At 32.9% G+C, this 14,540-nt stretch overlaps 1 protein-coding gene across 2 annotated transcripts in view; it reads left to right on the top strand.

Moving 5' to 3' along the window:
• Positions 1-14,540, top strand: part of LOC139482392 (uncharacterized) — a 51,216-nt gene that overhangs the window by 24,147 nt on the left and 12,529 nt on the right. For both annotated transcript variants that reach the window (XM_071266281.1, XM_071266282.1), the window contains 2 exons: positions 2,743-2,957; positions 5,557-5,665. In XM_071266281.1, coding sequence (XP_071122382.1) covers positions 2,743-2,957; positions 5,557-5,665 — 324 coding nt within the window. The remainder of the gene's footprint in view (positions 1-2,742; positions 2,958-5,556; positions 5,666-14,540) is intronic.

Genomic DNA, 14,540 nt, shown 5'->3' with positions numbered 1-14,540 from the left:
AACCATGACAACCCATCAAGTACTCCAGAAATTAAACGTAAGTGTTTTAGTCTTCTCTGACAATGAATAAGTAAGGCATCTGCAGGGACAACTGACAGCCATGAGAACCCATCAAGTACTCCAGAAATTAAACGTAAGTGTTTTAGTCTTCTCTGACAATGAATAAGTAAGGCATCTGCAGGGACAACTGACAGCCATGAGAACCCATCAAGTACTCCAGAAATTAAACGTAAGTGTTTTAGTCTTCTCTGACAATGAATAAGTAAGGCATCTACAGGGACAACTGACAACCATGACAACCCATCAAGTACTCCAGAAATTAAACGTAAGTGTTTTAGTCTTCTCTGACAATGAATAAGTAAGGCATCTACAGGGACAACTGACAACCATGACAACCCATCAAGTACTCCAGAAATTAAACGTAAGTGTTTTAGTCTTCTCTGACAATGAATAAGTAAGGCATCTGCAGGGACAACTGACAGCCATGAGAACCCATCAAGTACTCCAGAAATTAAACGTAAGTGTTTTAGTCTTCTCTGACAATGAATAAGTAAGGCATCTGCAGGGACAACTGACAGCCATGAGAACCCATCAAGTACTCCAGAAATTAAACGTAAGTGTTTTAGTCTTCTCTGACAATGAATAAGTAAGGCATCTACAGGGACAACTGACAACCATGACAACCCATCAAGTACTCCAGAAATTAAACGTAAGTGTTTTAGTCTTCTCTGACAATGAATAAGTAAGGCATCTGCAGGGACAACTGACAGCCATGAGAACCCATCAAGTACTCCAGAAATTAAACGTAAGTGTTTTAGTCTTCTCTGACAATGAATAAGTAAGGCATCTGCAGGGACAACTGACAGCCATGAGAACCCATCAAGTACTCCAGAAATTAAACGTAAGTGTTTTAGTCTTCTCTGACAATGAATAAGTAAGGCATCTACAGGGACAACTGACAACCATGACAACCCATCAAGTACTCCAGAAATTAAACGTAAGTGTTTTAGTCTTCTCTGACAATGAATAAGTAAGGCATCTGCAGGGACAACTGACAGCCATGAGAACCCATCAAGTACTCCAGAAATTAAACGTAAGTGTTTTAGTCTTCTCTGACAATGAATAAGTAAGGCATCTACAGGGCCAACTGACAGCCATGACAACCCATCAAGTACTCCAGAAATTAAACGTAAGTGTTTTAGTCTTCTCTGACAATGAATAAGTAAGGCATCTACAGGGACAACTGACAACCATGACAACCCATCAAGTACTCCAGAAATTAAACGTAAGTGTTTTAGTCTTCTCTGACAATGAATAAGTAAGGCATCTGCAGGGACAACTGACAGCCATGAGAACCCATCAAGTACTCCAGAAATTAAACGTAAGTGTTTTAGTCTTCTCTGACAATGAATAAGTAAGGCATCTACAGGGCCAACTGACAGCCATGACAACCCATCAAGTACTCCAGAAATTAAACGTAAGTGTTTTAGTCTTCTCTGACAATGAATAAGTAAAAATAATTTTATCATAATAATGAAAGACAATCGATCTGATACCAGAATATACAATGATATAGATCCCCTTCCCATATTCATCCAGATTTATTTAAGTTTTACCAAGCTAAGCAAGAGTTGTGTCCCTTGGTCTGTCAAACTTCCAGTTTTCGTTTGAGTCGAACTACATGTATCTCGAAATAATTCTCTGGTCTGACTGACCTCGAGATAACGAAAGTCGACTGTATATCTTACTAACAAAACATTGGTTTATTAATCCTTTTCAATGATAGCCACCCTGACGGAAGCTCTTGGGTATAAATGGCTTCCCTGCTGTCTCTGACACAAGTGGAAGAACTTTATATTAGATATATCAATAAAAAAAAAATGTCTGTAGTTATATTTATAAAAAAGATGTGGTATGCTTGTCAATGAGACAAATCTCCACAAGAGTTCCAAATGACACATAAATTGACAGTCACTGCACAACCTTCAACAATGAGCAAAGCCCATTAATGCATAGTCAGCAATAAAAGGCTCGAAAACAACAAGGGTAAAATTTCAAATGAGAATACTATGTACAAAAAAACAAACAACAACCACTGAATTACCATGATAACAGGCTTCTGACTTGGGACATGCAATTACAAGCAGAATGTGTTAGGGTTAAACATGTTGGGGGGATCCCAGCCTCTCTCTAACATGGAACAGTGGTGTAACAGTATAACAAAAAAAAAACTATATAAATCTATTGAAAAAGGCTTAACTCATCAGATTGATGTAAATAGGAACACATCTAACAAAATCATAGATTGGATGTGACTGGTTACTTGTACATGCAAACAACATGAAAATACACAAGCATTCACTTATATCACTGATTCAGTTTAGTGTCTTATGCCCTACCTACAATAGTAGAGGGGCATTATGTTTTCTGGTCTGTGCCTCCCTTTGTCCGTCCGTTCATCTGTTTGTTCGTTTCGTTCGTCTGTCCCGCCTCAGGTTAAAGTTTTTGGTCAATGTAGTTTTTGAAGAAGTTGAAGTCCAATCAACTTGAAACTCAGTACACATGTTCCCTATGATATAATCTTTCTAATTTTAATGCCAAATTAGATTTCCCCAATTTAACGGTCTACTTAACATAGAATATGATAGGGCGAGTGGGGGATCCATGTACTGGGGACACTTTCTTGTTTAAGTATTATTTTAGAGATTGTCGCCTACAAATATTAATATTTTTTTTTCTCAGTGAAAGCAGGACGAAAGAGGAAAACTAATAGGTTAATTATTGACCACCTCACTGGTTTGTCCATTATTCAAATGAAAATGAACATGCAGATAACAAATGATATCGTAAATAAGAATTCACAAGTTGTACCCAGTACAAAGAAGTCAAGAAAAGACGCCACGGACACCTTATTCTCATCACCAGGAAAGGGTTTTCAGTCTGATAAATTGTCAAAGGTAAGGCTTTATGAAATCTTCAATATATTGGATGGGCAAGTTTTCATAATTTCAGCTTTAAAGGTACCTTTATAGCCTTCACTAGTGAGTACTTGCATTGGTGTCCATTGTCATTTTTATAGTGAATTGGTGTTAAATTTTAAGGATAGGTACTTCGGTACTGGCTTGAAAGTATGGATTTTTTTGTGTTATTAAAATTTGCTGTTACAAACTATTAGAAATTATTATAAATTAAGGAATGTATCTCCCTCATGCAAAGCTCTGATTCCTTTCAAGGATTTGGCTATACTTTTTGGACCTTTTGGATTATATATATAGCTCTTCATCTTTTATATAAGCTTTGGATTTCAAATATTTTGATCACGAGCATCACTGAAGAGACATGTATTGTCAAAATGCTCATCTGGTGCAAGAAAATTGGTACAGTTAATTTTATTGTGTAAAGAATGTTTTTGTTTTGTTTCTGCCAATTGTTTCACCCTTCATAGCTAGAAATATTAAATACACATTTTGGTAAATGCATTAATTATGTATTGTCTTAAATATAAAAAAAGAAGATGTGGTATGATTGCCAATGAGACAACTCTCCACATGAGACCAAAATGACACAGAATTTATTTAGAAAAAATGAACTTAAAACAAATATGTACATGATGTAAAACATAAACAAACAACAAACACTGAATTACAAGCTCCTGACTTAGGATAGGCACATATATACAGAATGTGGTGGGGTTAAACATGTTAGCAGGATCCCAACCCTCCCCTTAACCTGGGACAGTGGTATAACAGTACAACATAAGAATCAACTATAAAAATCCGTTAAAAAAGGCTTTTCTCATCAGATGGATAAAAATACAAGTGGACGTGGACGGGTCAAAGATTGTAATACAGTGGATTGATTATTATTCGTTGGATACCAATTTTTGTGGATTTCGTGGGTACCGGTGAACAACGAAATTAAATGTTCAACGATTACCAAACTTCAATGGGCTTGTATGCAGATTTCGGCAAAACCAAGAAATTAACTATCCACGAAGATGCAAGTTTTCCATAATCCACGAAAATTGGTTCCAACGAAAATAAATGAGTCCACAGTAGATAAAAAGAATGAAGGACCCTTCTGGGTGCAGGAATTTCTTGCTTCGTTGAAGACCTATAGGTGACCTTCTGCTGTTGTCTGTTTTATGGTCAGGTTGTTGTCTCTTTGAAACATTCCCCATTTCCATTCCCAATTTTATTGAATATTTGAAATTTGTGGAATATTTAAATATCATGGTTTTCCTGAACCCAAGAAATCCATGAAAAATTGGTATCAAACGAAAAATTTTGAATCGACTTAGCCTTTTTGCTTTAATATGGTGTAAAATAAACACCAATCTATCAATCTATTTTTGATAATTTAACAGATAACTCCTTATCATCCTTATAGCATGTATAGAAAAAAAGCTGACTTTAAATGATGATTTTTGACTAGTTTGTTCAAATGGTGGAAATTACCATAGATAAATTGAAACCACTAAAAATAATCAACAAGATCTACCAAAGTGCTAAATGATGGAAACTGAATTAATACTTTTAGGGGTGTCAGGGGACTTACTGAAATAAGTGATTTTTGAATCACTTATTTTAGTAGCAAATTCGAAGTTTTGTCACAAATTGTGATTTTGTAGTTTTACTAAAATTTTAAACACATACATTGACATAGGTTTAAAAAATATCTTTTCATTAGTAAAATTGAAAAAAATGAATTTTTTGCTTCTTTTAAGTATCAAGGTTTATGCCTTTGATGCTATCATTTAGCTGCAAATTCTATTTTAGTTGAAAAAATGCTATAATAATGGCTTTACATAATGAACTGATACTTTCTTAACAGATTTTTCCCAGCAGTGGGAGTATTTTTCTTGTAAAGTTCAAGGTTTCATCTTTCAGATTATGTAATAAATTCCACTGTTCGCGATAAAAATTTCACTGGTCAGGGGTGTTGAAATTAGTGGGGGTTATTAAAATAATGATACTTAAAGAAGTGATTTTTGGGAAGAAAATTGAGGTATGATACTTAACAAGTGACTTTTATGTCATTATCCTAGATTCAGTACAAGGTCATCACCTGAAATGACCTGGTCATCCTAGACAACACAGGTGTTGGTTCTGATAAGTTTAGAAACATAATTAGTCCCTGGATCATTAGTATTCTATATTTAAACTACAGTAAAATTAAATCACTTCTTCTAGTGATTATTTTGTACTACTTAAATAGGTGATTATTAAAGAAAGACAACTCTTACTTTCAACCTTTATGGAAATAATGTTACTTGAATCAGTGATTTAGAAAGTCACTCATTTAAGTAAGTCCCCTGACTGATAATATACATTAAAAAGCAAATATAATCATTGATGAAAGATTTAAACATAACATCACAGGTACATATGTATATATATGTTTTTGTCAACACATGTCCTTATCTTGACCTTTTAGTAGATGACATAAAAATTGACAGGGGTTATGACATATGACCTTCCTTACATGCCTTATGTATAAATATATATATATAAACATGACCTTTTAATATCATAATTTACATAAATATATTTACAGATTTATGATAGTTGTTTGGTAACAAGTACTTCGCAAGATTCTGACGACGAACTGGTAGATTTAGGTTTGCAGGAATTGCCTGATAATGCACCAAAATATGCCACACACTGTAAGTTGTCTTGTTTCTTGAATTTATCAGGTGAAAGAGGAAGATAAAAGGGGGCTTGGAGAGTTGGAGGGGTATATACTGTGGGGCTGGAAGTTAATATATATATATTTATTTAAGTTTAAGCCACCCCCCCTTTTAAAAAACTTTTTAATTATGGTGGTAATATTGTATTTGATAAGGTTAGGAAGAGTCAGTGTAAGTACTGTAAATCCAGAAATTATTGTGTGCATCTATAATAGGGATTTTGTAATTTTAGACTTAAATGCGATTTTATTAATTTAAGAACCCTTACAACAACTCTGTGAGGCAAAATTTCTGTCCCTATCCAATACCCTCATTTTCCGGTGGCAGTCAAAATTTCCCCGACCATCATCCCTTATGGCCTGTATTATGCATTGTTATGACAAGACCTACCTATTGTATTTATTGTGAACTTGTTCTCGTCCTGAATATGCATGAAATATTTGCCACTGCACTTTAAGCAACCAACAATCAATCAAACAATGTTTAATTCATATAAAAATATATAATGTATTTTAAAATGCTAGTTTAAATTATTGGGTTTAAAACTCTGTCACATTATTTACAATAATAAAAACATCTCAATAATTTCTGAAATTACAGGATTTAAATAAAGGCCGCAATCTTCAAATTTGACTTTATCCCAACAAATCGAAAGAGTTATGGCTCTTCAAGATGGATGTAGGGATTACATATATTACACACAAGTATTTTTGGGGGATTAATTACATTTGTAAAAGATTTTGGATTCATTCTATGAGATGAAATAGGATTTTAAGGATGATATTCTTAATAATGAATGTGGTCGATTTTTTTAATGTGTTTATATTGTTTAAATGAACAACCGGCATGATAGACAAAAAGTATGATAGGCATGATAGACAAAAAGTATGATAGGCATGATAGACAAAAAGTATGATAGAAAGTATGATAGACAAAAAGTATGATAGGTATGATAGACAAAAAGTATGATAGGCATGATAGACAAAAAGCATAATTCAGAAAGGCTTAAAAAAGATCCTTTACAAAGTCTGAGACTCTTCACAAAAAGTCTAATGAGCAAATTGAAATACTCATAATTCATACACCTGTCAGTATAACGTCTTACTTTGTGAGTCACTGAAGCCTATAAGTGGTTGCTCTCTGCCACATTTTTTTTTTTTTTTTTATTATCTTAAATCAGGCAGTTTATTTCTCGTTTTAAATGTTTCACATTTGATCATGCTGCAATCTTCACTGTTAGCTACTTGTCTGATGCCCCAGATTAGAAAATTTTTATTCAGACTAGTAAGTTTTTGCAAAATTTCGTTTAGACACATAAGTGATGGAATATATGTCTTGAGACTAGTGAACTTTAGTAGTGGTAAAAAAAATTGGTACAGACTGTGCTTATGCCCTTGATTGCTAACTTTAAGATGTGGGTTTTGTCCGTTGTTGAAGGCTCTGTGATGACACATACCTGCCTATAATATCAATCTCCTTTTGTCACTTTTGGAAAGCCACAGGCAATGTCTCAGAAAAAATATTTCCTATATACCTTAATAAAGGTTTATAGGGGGAAAATATTCTGAGATATTCCCTGTGTGGAAAGCTGGTAATAATATCACATTTAGTTATTTTTATGAAGAGAAAAAGATATAAAAAAAAGAGAAATTTTTACATGGAGTTTGAATGTTTGAGAAACAAGTTTCTTAGATTTACAACAATCTTGAATCTTGACAGTACATATAAATGTGTTACCAGTGCCAACTTTCCCTGAAGAATTGTGATACATTGTATTTTGAGTCACCTTGGTTTGTATTGTTCATGGAATGATAAATTGTTTCCCTTTACAAGAATGACAAATATTCAAGCAAAATTAATAATAAAAGGGTGGTTGGGGAGGGGGGGGGGGGGGGGTATATTAGCTTAACAAGATAACACATGATATGCCAGATTATAATCAATAAATAAACCAGACACATCTCTGGCCAGCCTGTAATTACTTAGGTGTCTCTGCACAAATAAGAGAAGATCTCGATAGAATACATGGAATACATGTATGTCCACAAACTATGGTATGCGTGTTCAAGTCCAATATATTTCAAGATTTTCACAACGAATTAATATGTGCCAGCCAAATAGTTTTGAGATGTGAGAAATTAGAGAGATTAAGATATTTATAATTAAGAATGACAAAAGTTCTAGAAAAAATCTACGGTGAGTATCTATGCTTTAAAACATTAAGATTTGGCATTACTTTCTGTATAGACAAATTATATCCAATCTAGTTCTGATTCAAGTACAAATCGATGTTGTATTAGTGTTGTAATTTATTCATACTTATTTTAATTTCTTACATGTAAAATATTTCTGTTTGAAAAAATTAGAACGCCTTATTTTATGGCATGAACGTCCACATCTTTTCAATGTTAGTAATGCCATTTCTTTATGTTTACAGATGATGACAATATGGAGCCGATAGAAGCTTTACCCAAGCACATGGATCCGGAATTATGGAAGAAGTGCTATATATAAACTTCTCAGTAAAGACAAAATAATATGGCAGCTTTTAACTTTTGACTGTACATAAAATTGTAAATTAGCTTATTCAAATTTTGTTGATAAGAAATATAGTCAAAATTTGCATATCATATCATATAATGTAACAATTTAAACTTATTTTATGTTTTTTAAAGGAAATTTCAAAGTAACCTTTTTTCCCTTTATGTGCCCACTCATTACTCAAGGGTTGTCTGCAATCGTTTATGAATTTATGATTATAAGATATAATAAGATTTATTTTTTACAAAAAAAAAAATTAAAATTATGACATTTAAAAATAATAAAAATAGTGATTAAAATTACAAGTCAAATTGTTCAGATTATAAAGAATTAATGTACAGAAAACTATGATAGTTTCATGATGATAATTTTGTTAAAACGTGTTGATGTTTTAATCTAGGCAACCATCATATGTTATGCCCCTTTGAACAAATGGTTATTTCCCATTAAGTGGAAAATGTCTGGGGGTTTTTCTGAATGCAATGTAAATATCTTATTTTGAAACATAACTATTACTTGATTTATTTCACTTGACCAGGCACGAGTTAAGAAGTTAGCTTATTTAAGACCAGTCCATCTATAGACAGGAGTTTGGGATAAACTCATCAATTAAGGAGGTAGACCTAGGTTAAGGGAAATAACTCTTAAAATCATCAGTACGTTTGTGTCAACCGTTTTCATAAATATATTCTAAGCTTCTAGGTTACATAGATTATTTCCAATCTGTTTCAGGTAAATGCTTGAAAAACATTGATGAAACTTGACTTTAACAAACACATAATTGATTTAAAGAGTTATCTCCCTGAACCAAGGTCTACCACATTAAGTGTCCAGTTATTCGTCTGATATCATACACTCACTTCTTTTGTATATGTGTTTGATGACACTGATAGGTGATTAGAATTCAATGATAATTATAACGGTAATCATCCTTATCACACACATCTTCAAATAGACCATGTAGACTGTCCTTATGCAAATTAAAACATAAGCTCCGCCAGATCAGTTGAAATAACATTGGTAATACGTTAACATTTGTTTCCTTGAGTTCTGTTAGTCAAATAAAATGCTCCCTTAAGGCCATTTATGAAATCACAGTAAATTAAATAAACCACTGCTTCTGACAAGAATATTCATGTGCTCATAAAATATTTTTATATTCACCTTTAAGTTTGTGTTTTAATCATGTGTAATGGCTGGGCCAAGTTTTTATTCGAAGCATTGTCAATCTTTCTATATATAGATGAAAAACTGCAAATTTAAATTTTTTTCAAGGGTAATGATTTATAGCTCACAGAGGCGAACCTATAAGTTTTTTTTCCAGGAACCTGGGCCCCTCCTTTTATGGGAAAAGTTTGGTTGATTGATTAGGGAATCACTGAAGCATAACCAGAGCAGTCCCCTCTAAGGCAGTCAGTGCATCCCCCCTTCCCCCATCCCTTATGATAATTTCTGGATCCACCACTAGTTCACTATGGCCTTCAGTTCAGACTTTGTCTGTATACCTAAAAGGTGCAAAAATTAACAAAACCACAACAAACCTTTTTAATTAGTCATTATTTGTAAATAGTCATACCATTCTCAATGTTTGATAGTCAGAGGTAACTATAGAGGGATGAAGAGCTTAACCAATTTGTAGATGATTTGATTAAATTACTGTAAATTCAGAAATTATTGCGAAAAATGCGACAGGGTTATAATCGCAATAATTAAAACTCTCATTTTAAAATTTTGTATATCATTAAACAGGATTTTGCTCAATATCACAAATAACATTTTAGACTAAAACGACAAAATTTCAAAATATAAAAGCAGGCAATAATTTCTGAATTTACAGTATATTGAAATTGTCATCTTTCAAATATAAGACTGATTTTATTCATGTATAATTGGCTGATTATAAATTATGACATTGATATGTGTCCACATATTTTTTTAACTTTATGTCAACATGTATAAAATGTGTGCAAACTTATGATTGCCAGTAGCTGTAGAATACATTTATTTATAGGGAAGTAAAAATAAAATAAATTTTTAAACAAAATCACTTAATGATTTTCTTTCATACCTGTGTTAAAACGAGATTGTAAACACATCTTAAATCTCAGCTGGATGTGAACAAATGAGATTTGGGTACAATATAAAAAAAGAAGATATGGTATGATTGCCAATGAGACAACTCTCCACAACAGACCAAATGACTCAGAAATTAACAACTATAGGTCACCAAATGACTCAGAAATAAACAACTATAGGTCAATGTACAGTCTTCAACAATGAGCAAAGCCCATACCGCATAATTTTAAGTCTGTATACAAGCCTACAGGGAATTCATATACTTTGTTATGCCACAGCTGTAATAGAGGTGGCATTAAGTTTTACTAAATAGGGAAGTACACGTATGGATCAGTCAGGTTAATTTCGGCCTAACATTTTGTAGAGATTAATTTAAACACTGTAACCACAATAAAATAAGGCTACAGTGACGGTGTTCTTACAAATCAAATTGATATAGCAAAACATTGATAATGGTAGTAAGTAATTTCATCATCAAAATGTCCACACAAAATCGTGTAAAGCATACTTGAAGAGAAGTCAAATTAATATTGAGACCAAGACATATTATTTGTCGTACAAAATGGTTTGCGACATTCTTCCGAACGATGGTTAGCTCATCTACAAACCAAGTTCATCTTTGTGCCTCTTTGACATATCTTTGAATGTTTTTGTATTATCCGCCAGCACTGCTCAAATGTGTTTAGGATTTGAATTCTGCGTTACTTTTTTTTCATTTTTGTTTGTTTGCTTGAAACTTTTATTTACAAAATATTATTCTCCTGCCTGCCAATCTATGTTGTATTTGATGTAAGTTGTACATGTTGTATATGAAAATGTCACAATTCAAATGTCATGCAAAACCATCGCACTTCATCATGTTCATGGAAAAGACCTTCATACTTTGGCGTGGACCATCACATTTTAGCGTGACCTTCACACTTAAGTGTGCCCATCGCACCTCTGAGTCGTACATATATACCTTTAAAAGACATGTATATTCATACACAATAAATACTAATGAATCCTCAGTAGACAATATCGACAAAAATAACCATAAAAAGACATACAATGGGCAACATAACAGTTGTTTGGACAGTGTTGAGTTTTGATGATTGGGTCCATTTCTAAGATGCTAGAGGTCTATATATAACTAAACATTTTGTACTTGGTATATGGAATGATTGTATTAAGTTGAACATATGAATAAAGATAAGAGGGTGTGGTATGATTGCCAATAAGATATCTTTATATCAGTAGGGGCCAAAGGATGAGTATGTAAACTTCTTTATGTCACCATAAAATCTAAGTTATTGTTAGCCATTTAAAAAGGCCTATGCAAAACAAAATATCGACAATTCAAAAGAGAAAACCAACAACCTGATTTATGCCTTGACCAATGAACAAAAAACTAAATATTATAGGGTATGAAATGGTTGTAAGGTGTACATGTACTTCTGACAGGATTCATCAAAGGGTTGAGATCTCACAAACATGTTTAACCCTGCCGCATTTTTGCGCCTGTCCCAAGTCAGGAGCCTCTGGCCTTTGGTAGTCTTGTATTATTTTAATTTTAGTTTCTTGTGTACAATTTGGAAATTAGTATGGCGTTCATTATCACTGGACTAGTATATATTTGTTTAGGGGCCAGCTGAAGGACGCCTCCGGGTGCGGGAATTTCTCACTACATTGAAGACCTGTTGGTGTCCCTCTGCTGTTGTTTTTTATTTGGTCGGGTTGTTGTCTCTTTGACACATTCCCCATTTCCATTCTCAATTTTATTGTCCTCATTTTCATGGTTCATTGTATATTATTTAATTTTTGGTTATAAGGTCTGTTTCTCATATTCTATACCAATTTTCAACTCTTTAGATGAATGGAATAACTGTTCAGTGTACATGTCAAACAGTCCATTTAATTAAAGTTTCATTTGACCTTGACCTCATTTTCATGTTTCATTGATTGGTCAACATTTAGTTTTTGTTATTAGCTAAATAGGCCAAATTATTAGATTATATAAGCAATAGGTCAACTATATTTGGTGCTTATCAAAACAATCATACCAATTAAACAGAAAGGTAAATTACAGGTAGCTAAATCTAATAGATATTTGTCAAGCTGCTGAAAGTATTTTTTTGCTGTAACTGCTTGAACAATATGGATTTTTCTTAAAATGAACTTTGAAAAGTGTTCCATCACAAAGTAAATACGTGTATATTGTCACGAATTCCTGGTAGTAACACAAATACGAGTGGATGCATAGCTCCATTCACAAAGCTTTGTCGGGAGTACAACTGGTAAAAAATAGAGGGATAACTGTAAACGGGGCCATCAATATAAAGAGTAGAAGCTGCTGTAAAGTGGCTGAAGTTGAAGTGGGTGCTGAATATCAGGATATGGTCTTGGTCTCTATCATCAATGAGCAGAATGTTATCACCAATTGTCGTCTAATCCATTTGCCCTCTAAGTTAATCTCCTGTCTTGAAATTGGCAGTTGAGGTATCGTCTGACTGTGCTGGGTATAGTTTGTGTGATGTATTGCAGGTTGTAAAGGTGGGCATACTCTGGACTAGTCTTTCGGAGTCGTTGTCCTAGTCTCTGTTGCGTAATTTGACTAATTCGTCTGCATAGATTGTTGGTACTGGAGTGCTTTCAACAAGACATCTGTTTCGTTCTTTTCAGTACTTGATCAAAATTGAGTTGAACTGGATCTGACAGATGATTATGTTGATCTCTGGTATTCTATTGAGTGTGTTGATGGTAGCTGTGCAGTCAGACTTTACACATCTCCAGTAGCATCTATCTCCCCGTTAAGTCTTTACTCTGTATTTATACTTGTAGTTATTGTAGACCAAGTTTTCTTTGCCGAGCGATTCTTAAACTGTGCATTAGTCATACTTGAAAAGTGAATGACACAACTTGCCTATCCTCAGCATATATGTGCACATTATTGACTTTTTAGGTTGAAATAATTGTATCGAGTAAAATTTCTTTAGTATTTTTTATATGTCTCATGTTAATAAATACATTTCCATTCCCAAATAACTATATTTTTTTTAATTTTATAAGTAATAAAAATGTTTTAACTTGTTGATTTCTTTAAAATTCATAATAATTATAACCCTAAATTCTACTATTTTGTTCAAATGTTGCAATTTTATCAGGTTTACTAATTATTTTTAACGGTTAAATACTTATAAAAACATTTGAATAGTTAAAAAAAACAAACTATTTTTATTAAATAAACATCTATTGAAATATTTTTGTTGGCATTCAAGGAATAGGTATCATATAAAATGTTGGCATTCGAGGAAGACACTGTATGGATTACTGTAACATGTATATGTCAACTTGACCTTCACTAATTCATAAATCAATGATCAAGGTTAAGTTTTATGATTCCATCCATATCTCATATATTATTTCTACACTGGACAGCAGAGGGGGCATATTCTGTCTATCTGTCTGTTCATATGCATGTACGTCCCAAAATAGGTTTCCATTCTCCAAATTTAGTTTGCCTCAATTAATAGTGATGAAACTTAAGGATGTACTTAGGTGAGGTTAGGTAAAAATTAAGAAATTAAGAAATTAAAATTGATAGTATAAGCTGGTAGAGCATCTATTAAGGATAAAGATAAGATAAAAATATTGATAGGTCATGGACCTCCCTTTCGAGATATTTGAGATTTAAAATATGGCGGGAAAAGGCTGACTCAGACTTTTACCTTATATTTGCATTGGTATTATTTGGGTCTCAAAACAAAAGAAAGAAAATCAAGAATCTTCTAAAATTTTGATAAATGACCTTTCATGAGCTATTAAGTCTTATATGAAAAAATAAATGGGTGTTATGGGGCAAAATATTTTACATTGTATTGTATGGAAACACACCAAGGAGTCCGAACATTTGACACAAATTCCAAAACCTCACCTAAGTACATCCTTAAGCACATTGCTCATTTTTACAAAAAACACAGATCACATTTGAATTTGGGTTAAACTTTGAAACTTTTTATTTCACTAAAGGCATGATAGTACAGACAATACAATATAACAAATATAATTTCATCACTTATACTGTTCTAGAGTTATGGCCCTTTAGACATGTGTTGGAGCCTGATCTCAATCTACAGTTTTCCTCCTCCAAATGTCATAAAATGTATACAGAATGGTTATCACAAATTTTAGTTCAAGTTATAATTTGAGTGACATTAGTTAACAGATCTCTTGTTATTTCCTTTTATAGTGTTAT

This window comes from Mytilus edulis, chromosome 7, assembly GCF_963676685.1.
Source record: "Mytilus edulis chromosome 7, xbMytEdul2.2, whole genome shotgun sequence".
Classification (NCBI taxonomy): Eukaryota; Metazoa; Mollusca; class Bivalvia; order Mytilida; family Mytilidae; genus Mytilus; species Mytilus edulis.
The sequence above is the reverse complement of the archived record's forward strand: the minus strand, read 5'-3'. Positions and strand labels throughout refer to the sequence as shown.